The sequence below is a fragment of the Lupinus angustifolius genome, chromosome LG15 (assembly GCF_001865875.1).
Source record: "Lupinus angustifolius cultivar Tanjil chromosome LG15, LupAngTanjil_v1.0, whole genome shotgun sequence".
Classification (NCBI taxonomy): domain Eukaryota; kingdom Viridiplantae; phylum Streptophyta; class Magnoliopsida; order Fabales; family Fabaceae; genus Lupinus; species Lupinus angustifolius.
The window spans coordinates 13,086,820-13,103,278 of NC_032023.1; the positions used below are offsets into that span (position 1 = coordinate 13,086,820).

Below are 16,459 nucleotides of genomic sequence, written 5' to 3' on the forward strand. Positions count from 1 at the left end.
TATATATATATATATATCTCAAAAACTGTAACCATGAAATTGAGCAGTACATGGAAAGCTACTCACATTATGAAAAATGATGAAAAGTCCACCAATCAGATTCGCAAATCCCATTGCTACAATATTCACTACAATAGACAGAAGATCGGAGAAATAAGGCATTGTTACCGTCCACATGTCAACCTTTAAAATACAAAATCATAAATTTGCAAATTTGTAATAATCTTCAAAAGTATAGATAGTAATTCTAGAAGTCTAGCTAATCATCTCGTAGAAACTTGAAACATAAAACAGCTCTGTTTTGTTTTTTGAATTAAATTATATTTTAAGAACCAAATAAGCTTACAGGAGCTTTAATTAATAAGCATGTCCAATTTTGTACAAATTCATAAACTTATTATATTCCAACAAATCCACTTGGTATTTTTTTTCTTTTACCATTTAAGAATGGACAAGTTTAGGAAGTTCCAATCACCAATGTGGTGACTTCATGTAAACTTAGTCATAAATGTGCTTCATTTACATGATATGTGACTCACGATTAGTTTAAACATAGGACATAAATCTCTATTCATTCATTTTTATGTAAGATGATCATCAAATACCTCAAATTGATACTTACTAAGCAACTTCTACAATGATATAAGTAAAAACTTTCACAGAAAAATCGGGTAACTAAATAAGGGGAGAGAGAGAAACACATACATGGAACAGCACCAGAACCAGCAGCAGATGATACAATCCCTAGACTTGTGATTGATTCAAGTAAACCACCATACACAATGCTTTTAAGTATTTCCAATTTTAAGGGTGGCTCGCCTATTTCAGCTCTTGGTTGTTCTTCGATATCTATTTGAGTGTGTGGTTCTGTCACAGTGGATTGAACCGGAACATTATCTGCTGTCTGGGGTGTTGAGGATTTCAATGCTCCTGCCTCAACAAAAAATATCACATCAGTACCCTCATAATAATAGTAAGTATAAAACTATGGTTATGACACGAAATGAAACATGTAAGAATTTTCATGCGAACGCAAACTGCAAGAATACAAAGTTAGCAAGAGTTCTTCTTAGTCGATAATTAATTTATGGTAATTTCTTTCATGTAAATACGTTTATTTTCTTTTCTAACAGAAGGATCTATTTCCTATTTAATATTCCTCCGCACTTTCTTAAAATCTTGATCTAATGGAATTATATAATCTACTCTAGAACTTTGTCATTACCTGTATCACTTGCAACTACTGCACTGCCATACGCTTGTGCGGGTGATTGTGCTTCTTGCACCAAAGAGGAATAACCATTTTGAGAAATTTCAGGTGACTTGTCTACTCCTTTAAGTGATTTCCTATGGATTAGAGACCCTTCAGTAATCGCAGCAGTCGCTGATGGAACATTATTACTCTTGGATGCCATATCACCAGGAAAATTCATTGAGGGCATATCTACAATAATATTTGCATGCAACACTTCAATAAGCAACTGAGAGACAATTGTGAAAGTTTTTCAATATTATTTCAGCAAAGTAGCCTATCTTTGTTCATAATACTTCATTTATAAGTAAACGGCCTTCAAAAATAAATTTAGTTATAGTGCAACCTGTATCAGTAAGGAATGACCTTTACAAACATATAGCTTACTTATGCTACCAATTCCATAATGCGGAATTTAATAAGTATATGAATTTTGTTACATTCTGTGTTGAAAGGACAAAATACAAAGCAGTAATTCATGTAATTATCATCTTTGAATCTCAATCATACCTGTCTTTATCATATCCACTGAATCATTCTTTTTCTCTCCCACGTCAGTCTTCACATTTTCAGTCAGAAAAGGTTCCTTTGCCGAAGAATCTATAAAATCCACTCCAACCTTCTGTGATTCATTCATCACATCACTGAAACTATGTGTAGAGGGTTGTATTGATGATAAATTATTCTGAATGGACGACTTAAGACGTTTCTGATCATCCAATGGCTCACCCCCTGGTGAGATTCTGGATTTGATGTCATTTTCTTTCCCTGCTTCAGTCGTTACTAATTTCACAGATGAGGGATTCGGAGAATTTACTCCATGTTCAGGTTTATTATCAGGTGCCAATTTTACATTGTTACTAATAGCTCGATCAGCAAGTGGACCTTCTGGATGATCATTTCCTTTAGTGGTTTGCATATTGGCGGCAGTTGAAGATGGATTATGTGGTTCAGAAGAACCAGCTCTAGAATTTTCAACAGAAGCAGCATCTACAGCTATATGTCAACAAAACAGGCAATTTAATTGGAGGCTGAATGATTTCATTAACAATATTTTGAATCTTGATTGAAATTCATGGCAAGCAAAGATAAAACTGCCTCAAAGAAAGTAAAAAAAATGACATTGTTAAAATGGAACTCTAAAGGAATAATAACAGTAGCCAAGTTTATGTCCCTGTAAGCATCAGTGTTAAAGAATTGTTTGTTAGTATTATTAAGAATACCATGCTCTCTAGCTTTTTTCCCTTTGCTTGTAAATAGAGAGGTAAACCAATTTGCATTGGGAGCTGCTACATTTGAAGGATTTTCCAAATTTGATGCAGGTATAATCAAAGGTTGTGAAGTTTCAGGCTCACGAGCATCGGCAAAACACGGGAACAGTCCATTTCCTGCCAAAGTAATGAGATTATTTAGCTAACAGAGATCTTATTAGGACATAAGCATCACAAATCAGTAAAAGATTATAAGAAAAGCTTTCGGTCCGCACAAATGTTAGGGTGGTAACCTCTAATGCCAGAAGCACATAGGAAAACATGTTAGTATTCAATATACATAGACAGATCTGTCTACATGGAATATTTTAAACCACAAAGTCAATGATAAAGTTTCTCTGGAGTTGCTGCTTTTTTACTCACTAAACCTGAAGAATCTCAGATTCTCTCTTGTTACTACACTCTCGCTGGCTCCCCGAATAAAACAAAACAAGATCTAATGAGAGGTAATCAACTTACTCAGAGCAATAAAGAAGCTCAAGCATGTTGAACATCTGAATACTTCGGGTTCAGTTTCAGGCTCATAATTACCAGCAGGTGCCAATAGACTGCCAGCATCAGATATTCCAGTTGCACGACCATCTTGGTTGGCATCATGTGCCAATTGACTACCAGCATCAGATATTGTACTTGCATTACCACCTTGGTTGACATCATGTGCAGAAGAACTACTAATTCTCTTAGCATCTGACTTATCAGGCTTTGTTTCAGTGTCTAGCTTAGGAATGTTCCTTTTCCTCTTCCTAAGGATAACCCTTTTAGTAATGCAAGAGTTGCAATTAGGACAGAACAAGTCATGTGTCTCTTGTTTTGCCAAAACTGCCTCAACATTCAAGTCTTCCAGTTGCTGATCAATTTCTTTTGTCAAGTTAGGAATTGCTTTCGCACTAGTTTCATCACCAATAGCCTCAGAAGTTGTAACTTGTACTTTCGATGAATTATGTAAAGGTGATATTTCTGATGTGGAATGTACTTTGTCATTTTGATTGACCTCATTGAGTAGACCATTTTGAATATCTGAATTTTCTACTTGTATTTCGGATTCTCCTTCCCCGTTGCTTTCTGGAAGAACAGACCTTTCACCATCACCATTTTTAACCCCTTCAAGTGCATTAACTTCATTGCCTGCAATCATGTCACAGATAACCCATTTCATTACCAAATTTCTTCATAAAACTGTTCATGTTTCACTAAGACCAGAAAATTAAGAATTACATAACAACAGATGTTAAAATTGAGTTACATAGATGTGTCTATTACTAGTTACTTCATGATGGACAGAGCGGAAATGCTATAAATTCCTACTAAACTTTTAAACTGAACTAGTGAAAGAACACCCATGTGACTAGATAAATAGTAACAGTGAAAATTTCATAATTTAATGGAAATTAAAATGACCCTATGTTAAATATTACTTCAGAACAAAGTAAAAAATTGGGTGGATAATTATTGATTGTGACATGCCAACAACAATAGGCTATTAAAGTCTATACAAAAACAAAAACAGAAGTATTTAAAACCAACAAAGTAGAAGTTAACTGTTATGATTTTATCCAGCAAAATTTCACAACAAAAGTTACTACAAGGTCTCTCCAAATCAATTTGAGAAGTTAGTCAACTGTTAAGAGTCCATCTTATTAGAAGGTTGCCAAAACTGCTAAAGTGTGTTTTATAAATTTTGGCATCACTAACCTTTAATTTCACAAAAAAAACATGGTCCATATTGAATCATAGTTTTGTGATTCATCGGCAAGTCATCATACTGGGGCACATTCCAAGAACTGTCAATTCGCTTGGTCCATGAGCAGTGGTGACATTTCCACATCCCTTTATGCATAAAAAATTGATGACATGTTTACTATTTTTAAAACTAGAATGGAGAAAATCATTTTCAAGAAATTTGATAAACAAAGATGATTTCAATCCAAGCCAACAAGGAATGCCATCAGCAAAACATCCCTACTCAGGTTAGTGATACTGTTCAGATAATCTAAACTTGTGTTAGGATTAACTTATTCTGTAATCAAAAACAACTTTTAATACAATCTTATTAGAGCTTATGGTCTGAAATAATTTGAATTGAGTCCCAAAGACTCATTAATGTGGCAAAGCTCTTCAATCATCTATTTTTTTCATCGTAAAACTCGAACTTTAAACCCTTGCTGAAAGATAATGAAGCTCCTTAACACTGAGCACTAGGGTATGATAAATCTTACCAGAGCTTTCCAAAACAAAAAATGATTTTTGACATGTGGGTTGAGTTTCTCCAATTGCCCAGACAAACAGCAAGAAAACGTGCTTATTTTGAAGTAAACAGCAAGAACGCATGTTTAACTAACAACAAGAAAACATCCAGAGCTTCAGAACAATTAATGTTCTCCAATTATACATGCTTATTTTTTTGGTACTACCAAAGGTATCCTCAACTTTTGGGTCTCTTTTGGAGTGTGTGACTGTCCCTCCCAAGCTCGCTCCTAAAAATCGAATCTTTGACTTTTTAGTCATCCTGAGATCTAACAGGGCTTTATATTACTTACCAACAACTTGTTGGTTACACATGCTTATTTTGAAGTAAAAGAAACATAATCATGAGTGATGCAACCATTAAAATAAACAAACGAATAACACACACACAAAGATTTCTACAGAATATGGCATGCAAGAGAATCAAAAAAACCATAAGAGATATAAATAGTAAAAAAATTACCTTGTTGTTTGTCAAAATAAACAGCACTGCTATTCTGAAATGCAGCAACATCAATAGTAGCAGTGTTACAATGTATGGCTTCTCCATTTATAGCATCTCCAACAAACTCAGCTACAATCCCAAGCCCAATTGCTTCACTCTCATGATTCCCAGTTTCAACAACATTCCCAATCTCTTCAACTTCTTCATCCTTCTGAATAGGAGTTTCTTTTTCTTCCTCCTTGAGAATAAGAGGTTCTTCCACTGACCCTGAAGAAACACCATTACTATGGCCATTGCTAATAGGAGAAGTAGAAGAAAAGGAAGAGGAAGAAGAGGGTGGTGTTACACCAGTGGAAAAAGTAGTATATTTTTTATGATGGGGTGGTATTTTTCCTTCTAAAGCTATAGTATCTGTCATTTCTTCTTCATCTTCATCATCCTCTGCTGGTAATGGTATCCACTGGTTTTGTACTTGTTTTTGCTCCATTAAAAGTTTACCCACAAAGGATAGAGAGTTTTGTTAGAGACAAAACAAGGAAACCTATGGCACAAGTCTATTCAGATTTAGAGGAAAATGCTAACTTATGCTCCCACAGTCCCACCAACCATATGTTTTATTGTTGGATGTTTATAGAAATGCAATAATACCCTTATTTATTTAGGTGACATATTTATACACTTTGAGTTAATGATAACTAAATAAATATGATAAAATGATATATTAATTTTATATAAAACTCATAAAAAGCAATGCATATATATTTTTCGTTTATTTATTGTTTATCTAGTTCAAACTTACATTATGTGAAACAATAAAAGTTGAGCGTAATATATATAATTATAATTAATTTTAGAGTCAATAATAATAAAATATTCATCTTCCATATAGTTTTGGGAGGCTATTCACTCACTTCATTAGTAAAATTAAAAACTTTATTTCATATTTTATATAAAATTTCTAAGAAAATTCAATACTTCAAATTAGTAAGTAGATCTAAATCATTGAACTCGCATATATCATTTCTCTCTGGAAGCTTATGATATAGTATTTATTGCCAGTTGCCACCCACGTGACGAAAATAAATATGTGAATAAGTGTTTAGGTGCGGAAGGGTGTTGAATTGAGAAGTCTCAAGGCTAGTTTTGTATTTATACTGACCAATGAATGTATAAATCTGACAATGTAGATAATATATAATATAATGTATAATGCATAATGCTGAGCTTACCTCTTTTCAGTCGTTGCTATTACTTTTTTCTTTCTTTCTCTTGCCAACTACTAAAGAATAAAAAACTACTTTGGTGAGGCATAATTTGTTTTGAAGTGAGAGTTTTGATATTATTAAAGTATTTAACATTACATCAACTCGCAAGTTCCCACAATTTTGCAACTGCATCAGGTTGTCCACCATTATTAGATATTGTTAAATAGATTTTTTGTCCCTTTTTTAAATGGAAAATATGTGTATTTATTTATGAATATTTAGTTAAAAAAATATTTAATTTCTGAAATATATAAGGTGTTCAATTTTTTTATTTTCTTAACATTAAGATATGGAAAATCAATTTTTTAATAGAATGCATTGAAAAAGGAAAGTTTTATTGCAATTTTGTATTTCTTAATAGGATAAATACTTTTTATTACAATTCTTTTTTTTCATATATCCTTATCTCCGCTTCTAAGTAGAGATGGCAACGAGCACGGGTAGTAGCTACATACCCGCTACCCATTTCAAAATATAAGAACATTACTCATACTCACCTGTACCCATATGGGTACTCGTGTGCGGGTATTTCTAGGTACGCTAAGTACAACGGATATCCACGGGTTTCCTATATTATAAATAATTTTTTACTTTTTTACTTCTATTATGTTTCGAGTGAGATGAAACTTAATTATTTTTGTATTTTTTGATTGAATATTTGACAAAAATGTTAAATTTATTGGTGTTTTCTATTTGTGTGATTCTTTGTTCTCATTTCGTTAACAAAAAGTATATATTTTCTTTATAAAACATGTGTGTTTCTACACATATAATAATATTTGTAAGGTGTTTCACCACCAAACTATATAAAATATGTAAGCAAAGTACGAGTACCATAATACGCATACTCGTCCATATGTACTACGAGATTTTTAAAAACTCATTTATGATAGTCGCAAGTACCCGTTTGTGACCCATACACATGCATGTACGGGTTTTACTGTGGGTACGTATGAGTACGGGGTTTTTTGCCATCATAGGGTTGATGTGAAAAAACCCGTTTAATGACCGTTTTACATGATCTCTCCTTTTGACATAAAAATAATTTATTCTTCTGTATACAGTAGTAAAATTGATGATATTTTCATCAATTCAATTTGTAGTTGTTTTTTGGTTTTAGATGATGAGTATTTACATTGATGTTGAGATAAAAGATGAAAAGTACATGATAAATATAAAAAAGAAATTTGTCGAAATCTACATATACATATTAGTATTTTTTATATACATGACATCACGGCGTTCCTGATATAATGTCAGTGGGTGAGTTACCAATGCCACCATGGTGTGCTGCATGCCATATGGATGAGACACATGTTGGTAAGCATCTGTTAGTTACTAGTACATATCTATTGTCCACGGTTTGTACACTACTTTACTATTGGTCAAAAAAATATTTAAGTTAAAATTTAATTATTAATTATTTTTCTAACCAATCACAAGTTCATGACACATGAAGCGACACAAACTATGGACATCAAATACACTCTCATTAGTTACATGTGTATGGGACCATAATAGTGGACCAAAATTAGAAAATGATAATATTATTGGGCTGATGCAAATAAGATCATTTAGAGTGGTGCTACAAATGTATCATGTAAACTCTAATTATAACCTAAAACACAAACTATCTTATGTATAGTAGTAGCAAGTAGACACTCCCAAGATGTAAGCACTATTGATGTAACTTCATTGACAATTTGTGCATGTTTTGTCTCTTTTTTTTTATTTTCTTAACTATTTGATTGTTGATAATGATAATAAAGTTTGTCAACCAACATTGTTCTTTAATATATTAATATAATAAACTAATACTTCCACAAATAAAGTTTATATAATAGATAATATTGGCAAAAACTAAAAATTTAGCAAATTTGTTTTTTCACCGTGATGGTTGAGTTACAAATGGTATGACACACAGTCATGTTGACGAGATAGAGGAATCAATACACATTAAGGCTGCATATGGACCTACTGTCCTGGATGGACACACTTTTCTACATAATGTAGTAGTACAAGTTCTGATATCCTTCAATTTATGTAAATGAGTTAACTTAAATAATTATATGTGTTATGTAAACACCGAATGTTCTTTAGTATTTGAAAGAGAGTGGTTGGTATCGGATGTCCGATAGAATGAAGACGATCAGAAGTTTTATTTAGAATATCGTCTATAATCATAGGGGGAGATACATGAAAAGAAATTTCGACGCTCAAGTCAATAAAGAGTCTTAGAGAGAGAGTGAGAGTAAACAAGAGAAAAGTTAGAGCAATAATAATAAGTGCACCAATAAATGAGAAAATGAGAATTGATTATACTTCATGTGTGAGATTTTCTATTCATAAAGTTTGGGGTCACTGACATGGCGTAGTCATTGGTTAATACGTGGTGAGTATAGTGGAGATCTGCCGGATAGCACTTGTTCACCCTATATGTTTGTAATTGTCGAACTGTGTGAGACAGATAGAATGTGCAAGCGGTGAAATGTCAACTCGCATTAATAGCGAGTCAATGTCACATTGATGGAGGGGTAAGATATGCATTAATGACAGGTCAGAGACATTAATAATATGTTAGAAGCATTTATGATGCTTGTAGTGAGTCTGGCCTGTCTTGGATGAGTGAATAAGGGGTAATACGTTCTAAGTTATATGCTCGGGACGGTTCGGAAAGAACCCAGGTTTATCCGGGTTGGAACATTGAATAATTAATTTAAAACATACATTTTATTCTTTAATATATAATGGTTGTTATTTAACTCATATGTGCATAGACACAATTAGTCGAATTTTGTTAACCATTTTTTACGTAATTTATCTTATCTTTATTATATTTATTATTTGATTGTTCACTTACTCCCAACAATAAAAATATTGTTAACCATATTCTTTCTTCAATAAATTTAATATTATAAATTCATTCTTTCACTATTATCCCTTTCTCTTTTTAACTTTCTCATTAAGGAGGAAGTAAAAATCAACAAAAGAATAAAAAGGTGTAACACCATTTTTTTCTTAAAAAGAAAATTATATAAATGGGGCAATAGCTAGCTATAAAGAAAATGGTAGTAGGTATGGATAAGAGAGATTCTTGATGAACAAGAAAGAATGAGAAAATGTTATTGAATTGAATTCCAAAATTACATTGAATCATCTATATAAAGAGAAAAAAACACTAACTGCTCTAACCAAATTAACTAACTGACTAACAAAAGCTCAACTATTTTAACATTCTCCCGCGAGCTGGAATGTATCAAGCATTCCAAGCTTGAAATAATTGTGTTGAATACGGTGATATACTCTAATACCTCCTCTTGTTGGTGAGCGAATCTTCGTCTCTCAGTCTTGAAATATGAACGTGAAGCAATACTGACGCTTAACCATCATTTGGCAGAAGCAATTTCATCTGATGCTTAACCATCTATTTGACATAAGCAAATCAATCATAACGGATGAAAGAGAGAAAAGAGATGGGCCTTAATCTTGATCATTATATGTTGCTTCAATGAGAAAAAAATTACACACTATAATGTTGTGTGTTTAATGAAAAAGAGAAGAGTAAAGAAATGAGAAATAATTGAGAGTAAATGATAAAGAATAAGAAAATAATATGAAAGTGATCTTGACAACTTGTACATGCCACCATCTTCTGCCATAGGTGCAATCTGCTACGGTTGGAAATTACTGCCAAACCATAACCACCATTTGTTTTGCATATAACATCTATGAACATACTCCTCCTAAATCATGAAGTCCAGAACTGTCTCCACCTAGAGAAAATGTTTCTTGTACCCACTTGATACATTGCAACCATGAGAGAAGAGGATCTTCTCCTTTATATTCATTAATAACTTCAATCAGTTTCCTTCTATGAACAAAGAATCCAATCAGTAGAACACAAGAAATAAGAGGCACCATATTATTGTTTGTAATCTTTGCCTTGATTTTCAATCCTTCAATAGATGAAAGAACTGGAATGGATGGCATGAGTGTACCAATACAAATTTCCATGCAAGCACCTAGCAAAACTAAAATAAGCAAAACCAATTTGGTGTTTCTATGTTTCTCAAACCCACATCTTCTTCTAGCGGATTCTTGTTCCCTTGCATCTATCGGAAGTAACCTCTTGAATCATGATACATAAACATGTAGATACTAATTTTGCTGTGATGGCTAAAGACATTTAAGCTTTGTAGTGGAATCACTTCTTCTGAGGAGAATCATCAAGAATGTATCTTGGCATTGATACTCATCCACTTGCTCCTGATCAAGAATTTTAGTCCCTATGGAGACTTTTGCTTCAAATTCCTCACCTTACATTTGTGTTGCATACTTGACTTACAAAGAATAAAATTCTTGAAATTATGTTGCCTTTGCAAACAGAATAAAAGATTAAGCAAAGCTTGCAAAAAAAGAAGAAGAAGAAAGGTTGATGGATGGAAGAATATGGAATGCTTGATTGTGATTCTCAATCAAGGAATTGGCAAGAATTCTGAAGCCATTGAATTTAACACTAAAAAAAGAATTCCGCAGTGAACGAATCTTCAAGAAATGACAAAAAATTCTGCACTGAGCAAATTCTGCAAATGATTGATTAACAACACCCATGTAAGAAGAATCAAAGCAAGCCAAATGATAGAGCCATAATCAGAAGCATTTAAAAGACCTCCTTGAACATAAGCAATCAGGTCTCGGGTGAGATTAGTGATGAATCACTTCAACAAGGTAGTCCACCTACACCCCCTTGATTTACGCTATGATCATCACCATCCTTAGCCATAGTGCAAGATTCCTCACTTTGATGATTGATGCATGATGATGATTCTTTCTTGAATCTTGAAACGATAAAAGCATAAGCGGAAGCGAAATAATTACGCTCTGATACCATATTGCGAAAATAATGCGAAATATATGAATGTATTGTAATTTCATTGATTGATTAAAGGATTACAAGTCATGTGCTTATATACACAATACAAAGATAACTTGTGATACAAGTAACAACTTAACAAACTTTTAATAAACTAACTAAGATATTAATCACATATATAAAATGTGTCATGGTAACTTTAATCTCCAATAAAAACAAAGCATAAACATGAACCATGTGGGCAAATACTGGAACGTGAGTGAGAAGCATGCGGGAATTCGGCACCGAGTCACTAATATTGTAATAGTTTCGAGGGATTATTGTTGCAGATTTGGTTGACCAACCCATCCGTGCAGATATTAGCTATATTCTACATTTTTTTTAACTATTTCAAATATTGGATGATATTTGTTTTTTCTACTAGTAAATTAGTTACTATTACATCCTTATATTAATATTCTATTCGTTCCATATTTTTTTATTTTAAATACTTTTCCTATTCCAATTTTTTAGATGTTCTATAAACCTAATATAAATTTATATTTACTTTCAAATTATATTCTTATCTATTAATCATCTTTTTAGATTTCTTGTTTCTTCATTTTTTACATTTAGTTTCCAATATCCATTAAAATGAAATTATTTTACTCAAATTGTATTCCATTTTATATCATTTAATAATTTTTTTAGTTATTAAATGTTTAAAAACATGGAACAATTATCCCAATCCTTATAAATAACTAAGAAGATTGATTTAGGTAATTATTCATTTCGGTTCATCATATTTTTGACATTACCAACTTTAGTCATTAATAATTTTAAATTATCAATTTAGTCTCCAACAATTTCAACATGGAATGACGTCAGTCACTCCGTCCATATCTGTCAATTAATGTTAACATTTTGGCCTACGTGTATCGTTAACTTCTAACATGGTCATACATCTTCTGTCTATGATGGCGGGCCTACCATACTAGTGGATAACATGTAAATATTTTTAACAAAAATTATTTTTCAAAATGACGTTGTTTGGATTTCTTTTTGCACCGCCAATTCTCTCTTCCATTGAACCCCAAACGAAGTTGTTTTAAAAAACGATTTTTGTCAAAAAAAAATTTGTACTTCATCTACTGACATGTCAGACCCGACAACATAGACATAAGATATATGACTATGTTATTAGTTAATAGTATACGTTGGCCAAATTGTTAATTGACATATATGAATGGAAAGACTAACGTGGTTTCACGTTGAAATTTTTGGGAATTAAATTGGTAACTTAAAATAATTAAGGACTAAGTTAATAAGCTACAAAAATGTGAGGAAGTGAAATAAATAGTTACTCTAATAATTTTTTACATGCCTCACCTTTTAAACACATTTTACTTTGAAATTTTAAAAAATAAACTAACTTAAATTAGAAATTGTGTTAAGTTGGTGTACCTTCCTTGAAATGCTATTGCAAGAAAATCACCAATTTGTTTAGGCAGTTAAATTTGTCTGAGTAATATCCACTCACATTCTCTTTCATGAAGCCTATAATGTATTAAAATTAAAGGGATATGACTGGATGTTGGGATGAAGTTAAATTCTTCCACTAATATTTCATATCATTAATATTTTATATCATTCTGATACCTCTATTTCAATATTGGTAAGTTGAAATTTTTCTTTAATTTATAAGTTTCTAGCGAGCATTAACAAGTGTGAATATATAATCAATTTTTTTTATATAAACTGTTAAACTATAATTTTTCTTTAAAAAAAAGTGTTTGTTTAAATATATAAAATATGGGCTTAGTAATAAATATTAAAAAAAATGTTTTCTGTTTTATAATTTTTTTGAACTAATTGACATTTTTTGATAGGATAAGTACATAATGAAACGCCAAATTTTAGGACAAATCATTCAAGTAAAACCCCCACATCATTAATCACTGTTTATGATGGTATATCTTGTAGTTCATTTTTCTTCATTGTATAGGATGAGATGGGAGTGTATGTCAACCATGTAAAACCTACAATTCTCCCTACTAATAATGACATTGCTGATCATGATAGTAAGTAATGTTTAATAAACTAAACAAATGTATTTTTAGTTTATGCTTTTACAAGCGAGTTTTATTGTTTCATGTGGGTTTATCCTATCCATTGTATTAAGTGGATAGGAGCTCTCTCTTACTTTATATCTTAGTTATCAAATTAAAAAAAATTTAATAATTTAAATTTATTCATTAATTCAAATTATTGAATTTTCTTAAAATTAATAACTAAGATGTGAAGTAAATTTTTCAAGCTTACTATTAGAGTAAGTTGATATCTTCCTTTGGAAAATTATATTATGTCATTTTTGTTGAGTGAGCGTACTCTTACTAAGTGAAGTTGTTCATGTAGTTGAAGGAGTTTGCTCAACCCGAAAATTCCTGATTTTTTCCACTCATAGAAAATTGCTTTGCTAAGCGAGATTGGAAATATATGTTCTCTTTTAAAAGAGTCACTCAAGGTTCATTTGAATAAACATAAAAAACCCAAATGGAGGATAGGGAGGGGGAAAAACCTTCCCAAGGCCTTGAAAAATCTTCTCACCTCTTCTATAGAGGTGCTCTTCTTCTCTTGGAGTTGGTTTAGGGCTCCAATGTTATTTGTAGTTCATGGCTCGAAGATGAATCCTTAATCCTTTCATTTGCTTTCACTTCACCACGACCAATTAATTTAGAAGTGTAATAGAAAAATTTTGCAGATTTTTTATTATGATATCAATTCTACTAAAATTGTGAATTTTAATCAATAATTGATAGAGTTGCCAAGAAAAGCATATTCTTATTATGGAAATGAAACAAAAGAAGTTATAGACGAATTTGAAAGCAAAAGTTAACTTAGATGCTAAATCTTATAGTTTTGCTTTTATTTTTTTATTCAAAAGGCATATATATACATTAAAATACATATGTATTCTCTTCTTCTCAATTTAATTATTGCTTTAAGATAATAAATGTAGATTAAGATAACTACTGAATTTGCTAATTATTAATATAAAATAAATATTTTGACCTAAATATTTCTGATAACATTTGCTTACCACTATCACATTCTATCTAATTAGTAAGGGCAAAATAAAAGTAGTAGCGTATTTTATTGTTAACTAGTACTGTATTCTTTAACAATACAATTCCAATAGACTTGGATTTTGATGTGCAATTTAAAATGAGATGATGGATGGATATATATTAAAAAAATACGATAGCCTCCAAAGTGGAATAAAAACGAATGAATGAGCTAAGCCTAATGAGGCGTTCATGTGCTGCTACTTTAATTTCATATTATTAAAAAGAAGTGTACATATTTGACTCTGATCTGGATACGGATCCTCGAGTCTGGACCGTTAGATGAGGAAAAAACCAGATCATAATCGAGATGATTGTTTTTTGTCCAATAGACATAACAGAGCAGATAAAAGAGAACCAGATCCACCTGTCATACCAATTCAGATTTGAGATGTTTTGGAAAGATTTGTGATGAATAATTTTTCAATGTTTATTACATTTATTAAATAAAAATATTAAGAACAATACTTTCAAGTTTTATATTTTAATATATTAATCATATTTTTTTATTATGTGTCAAGAATATTTTTTTTTAAATATAACAAAACATCTTATCGAAACTAATTGGTAGGAACTATGGATACATGCTAGTAATACTTGCAATAGATCAGGTTCAAATTAGTATTTTTGGATTCACGGGTATTTGGGCTGAAGATTTTGAAATCCCACTAATGAGGTATTGATACCCACAATTCCTAAATTTATATGTATACAATAACATAACTAAACACATTTTCCATTATAATTACTAGCGTGTATTGTCGTACCTGTCAACCCGTTTTCCTATTGTTTATAATGTATAGTCCTATAATGTATTATTTTCTATACCATGAATTCCTGTTGAAGTGAGTTATAAACAAAAGTATCATCTTCCAATTGCTACAACTCATTCAAGTTTTTATTTCTGAAATATTAAAAACAAATTAGGATCAGTGGAGATGTGTGTACTATTACGCAAAAATATTCATTTAAAAATGGTAATGTAGTAGACATTTGAGGAAACATTTGCCAATTAACCACTAAAATAACTAGAAATATACATACTAAATAGAATTTTTGTACTGTTTTGTAAAATATGTTATTTTGTTTAAAATTGTTGCACTTTATGAGAAAGTGTGACACTATAATGAAAATTTTATTTTTTCTATGTATATCCCAAATCTGTTGCACAATGTGTTGATGCTCAATTCTTAGGATCAATTTTAACTTGAAAGTAACTTAAAGATAAACTTATATTTAGACAATTGAACCAACTCACATAAAAAGATTACAATTGTGATTGTTAAAATTATCACATCAGTCATAATCCACCAATAAGACCTAATAAGGAACTTATTTTGGGATGAGAATCACTTTGAAAATAGAAAGTGAGAGATGCAATTGAAAACAAAGTATTCATGCATGCATAGACAATATAATTCACTATGACGTTTCATCAAACAGTTGTACTACAGGTTAAGTTTCCATTTCATAATCAACGAATTTCACTTAAACATCTTAGAATCAATCCCCAATTTAGAATGAAAAGAGTAAAATAATCCTAACATAGAAAACGATATAGCAACAATATAAACCAAAGATCAAAGTAAAAAAGTAACATGTTATCAAGTTTGATTTATTACCGGATGTTTTAATATCGTCATAGAAACCACCAAACGATTTTGCTTTCAACTGCCTATTATTATTGGTTGAATCCTGAGAGTAGTTTTGTGGGGAAAGGTTTGAGGAACCGCCACTTTTAGCCCCCACAATCACCTTCAATAGTGAGGGACTCAACGAAGGTTCCATGACATTTTGTAGTGGTTTTAGATAAGACACAATGGATTGAGATGATGTTTGTCATTGAGTGAATGATTTTTCTAACTGGAGAGAGGATGTGTTAAATGAGTTTGTTATTGTGGAGAAAGAAAATGCAATTTCAACATTAGATAAATAGTTTTAAATTTGGGAATAGAAGTTTTGGAAGGAGGTTAGCATATAATAAGGACAAAATTAGAATTAGAAA

At 31.4% G+C, this 16,459-nt stretch overlaps 1 protein-coding gene across 3 annotated transcripts in view; it reads right to left on the reverse strand.

The window, feature by feature from the left end:
- LOC109328270 (membrane protein of ER body-like protein) overlaps positions 1-5,799 on the reverse strand; it is a 6,751-nt gene extending 952 nt beyond the window's left edge. The window contains exons 1-8 of one of the 3 annotated variants that reach the window (XM_019561659.1): positions 5,231-5,799; positions 4,216-4,350; positions 2,983-3,648; positions 2,476-2,640; positions 1,763-2,248; positions 1,226-1,444; positions 706-933; positions 67-128 (exon numbers count right to left, since the gene is read on the reverse strand). In XM_019561659.1, coding sequence (XP_019417204.1) covers positions 67-128; positions 706-933; positions 1,226-1,444; positions 1,763-2,248; positions 2,476-2,640; positions 2,983-3,648; positions 4,216-4,350; positions 5,231-5,699 — 2,430 coding nt within the window. In that variant the 5' untranslated portion in view covers positions 5,700-5,799. Of the gene's footprint in view, positions 1-66; positions 129-705; positions 934-1,224; positions 1,445-1,762; positions 2,249-2,475; positions 2,641-2,982; positions 3,649-4,215; positions 4,351-5,230 lie in introns of all 3 variants that reach the window. The other 2 variants (XM_019561660.1, XM_019561662.1) reach the window with 2 other exon arrangements.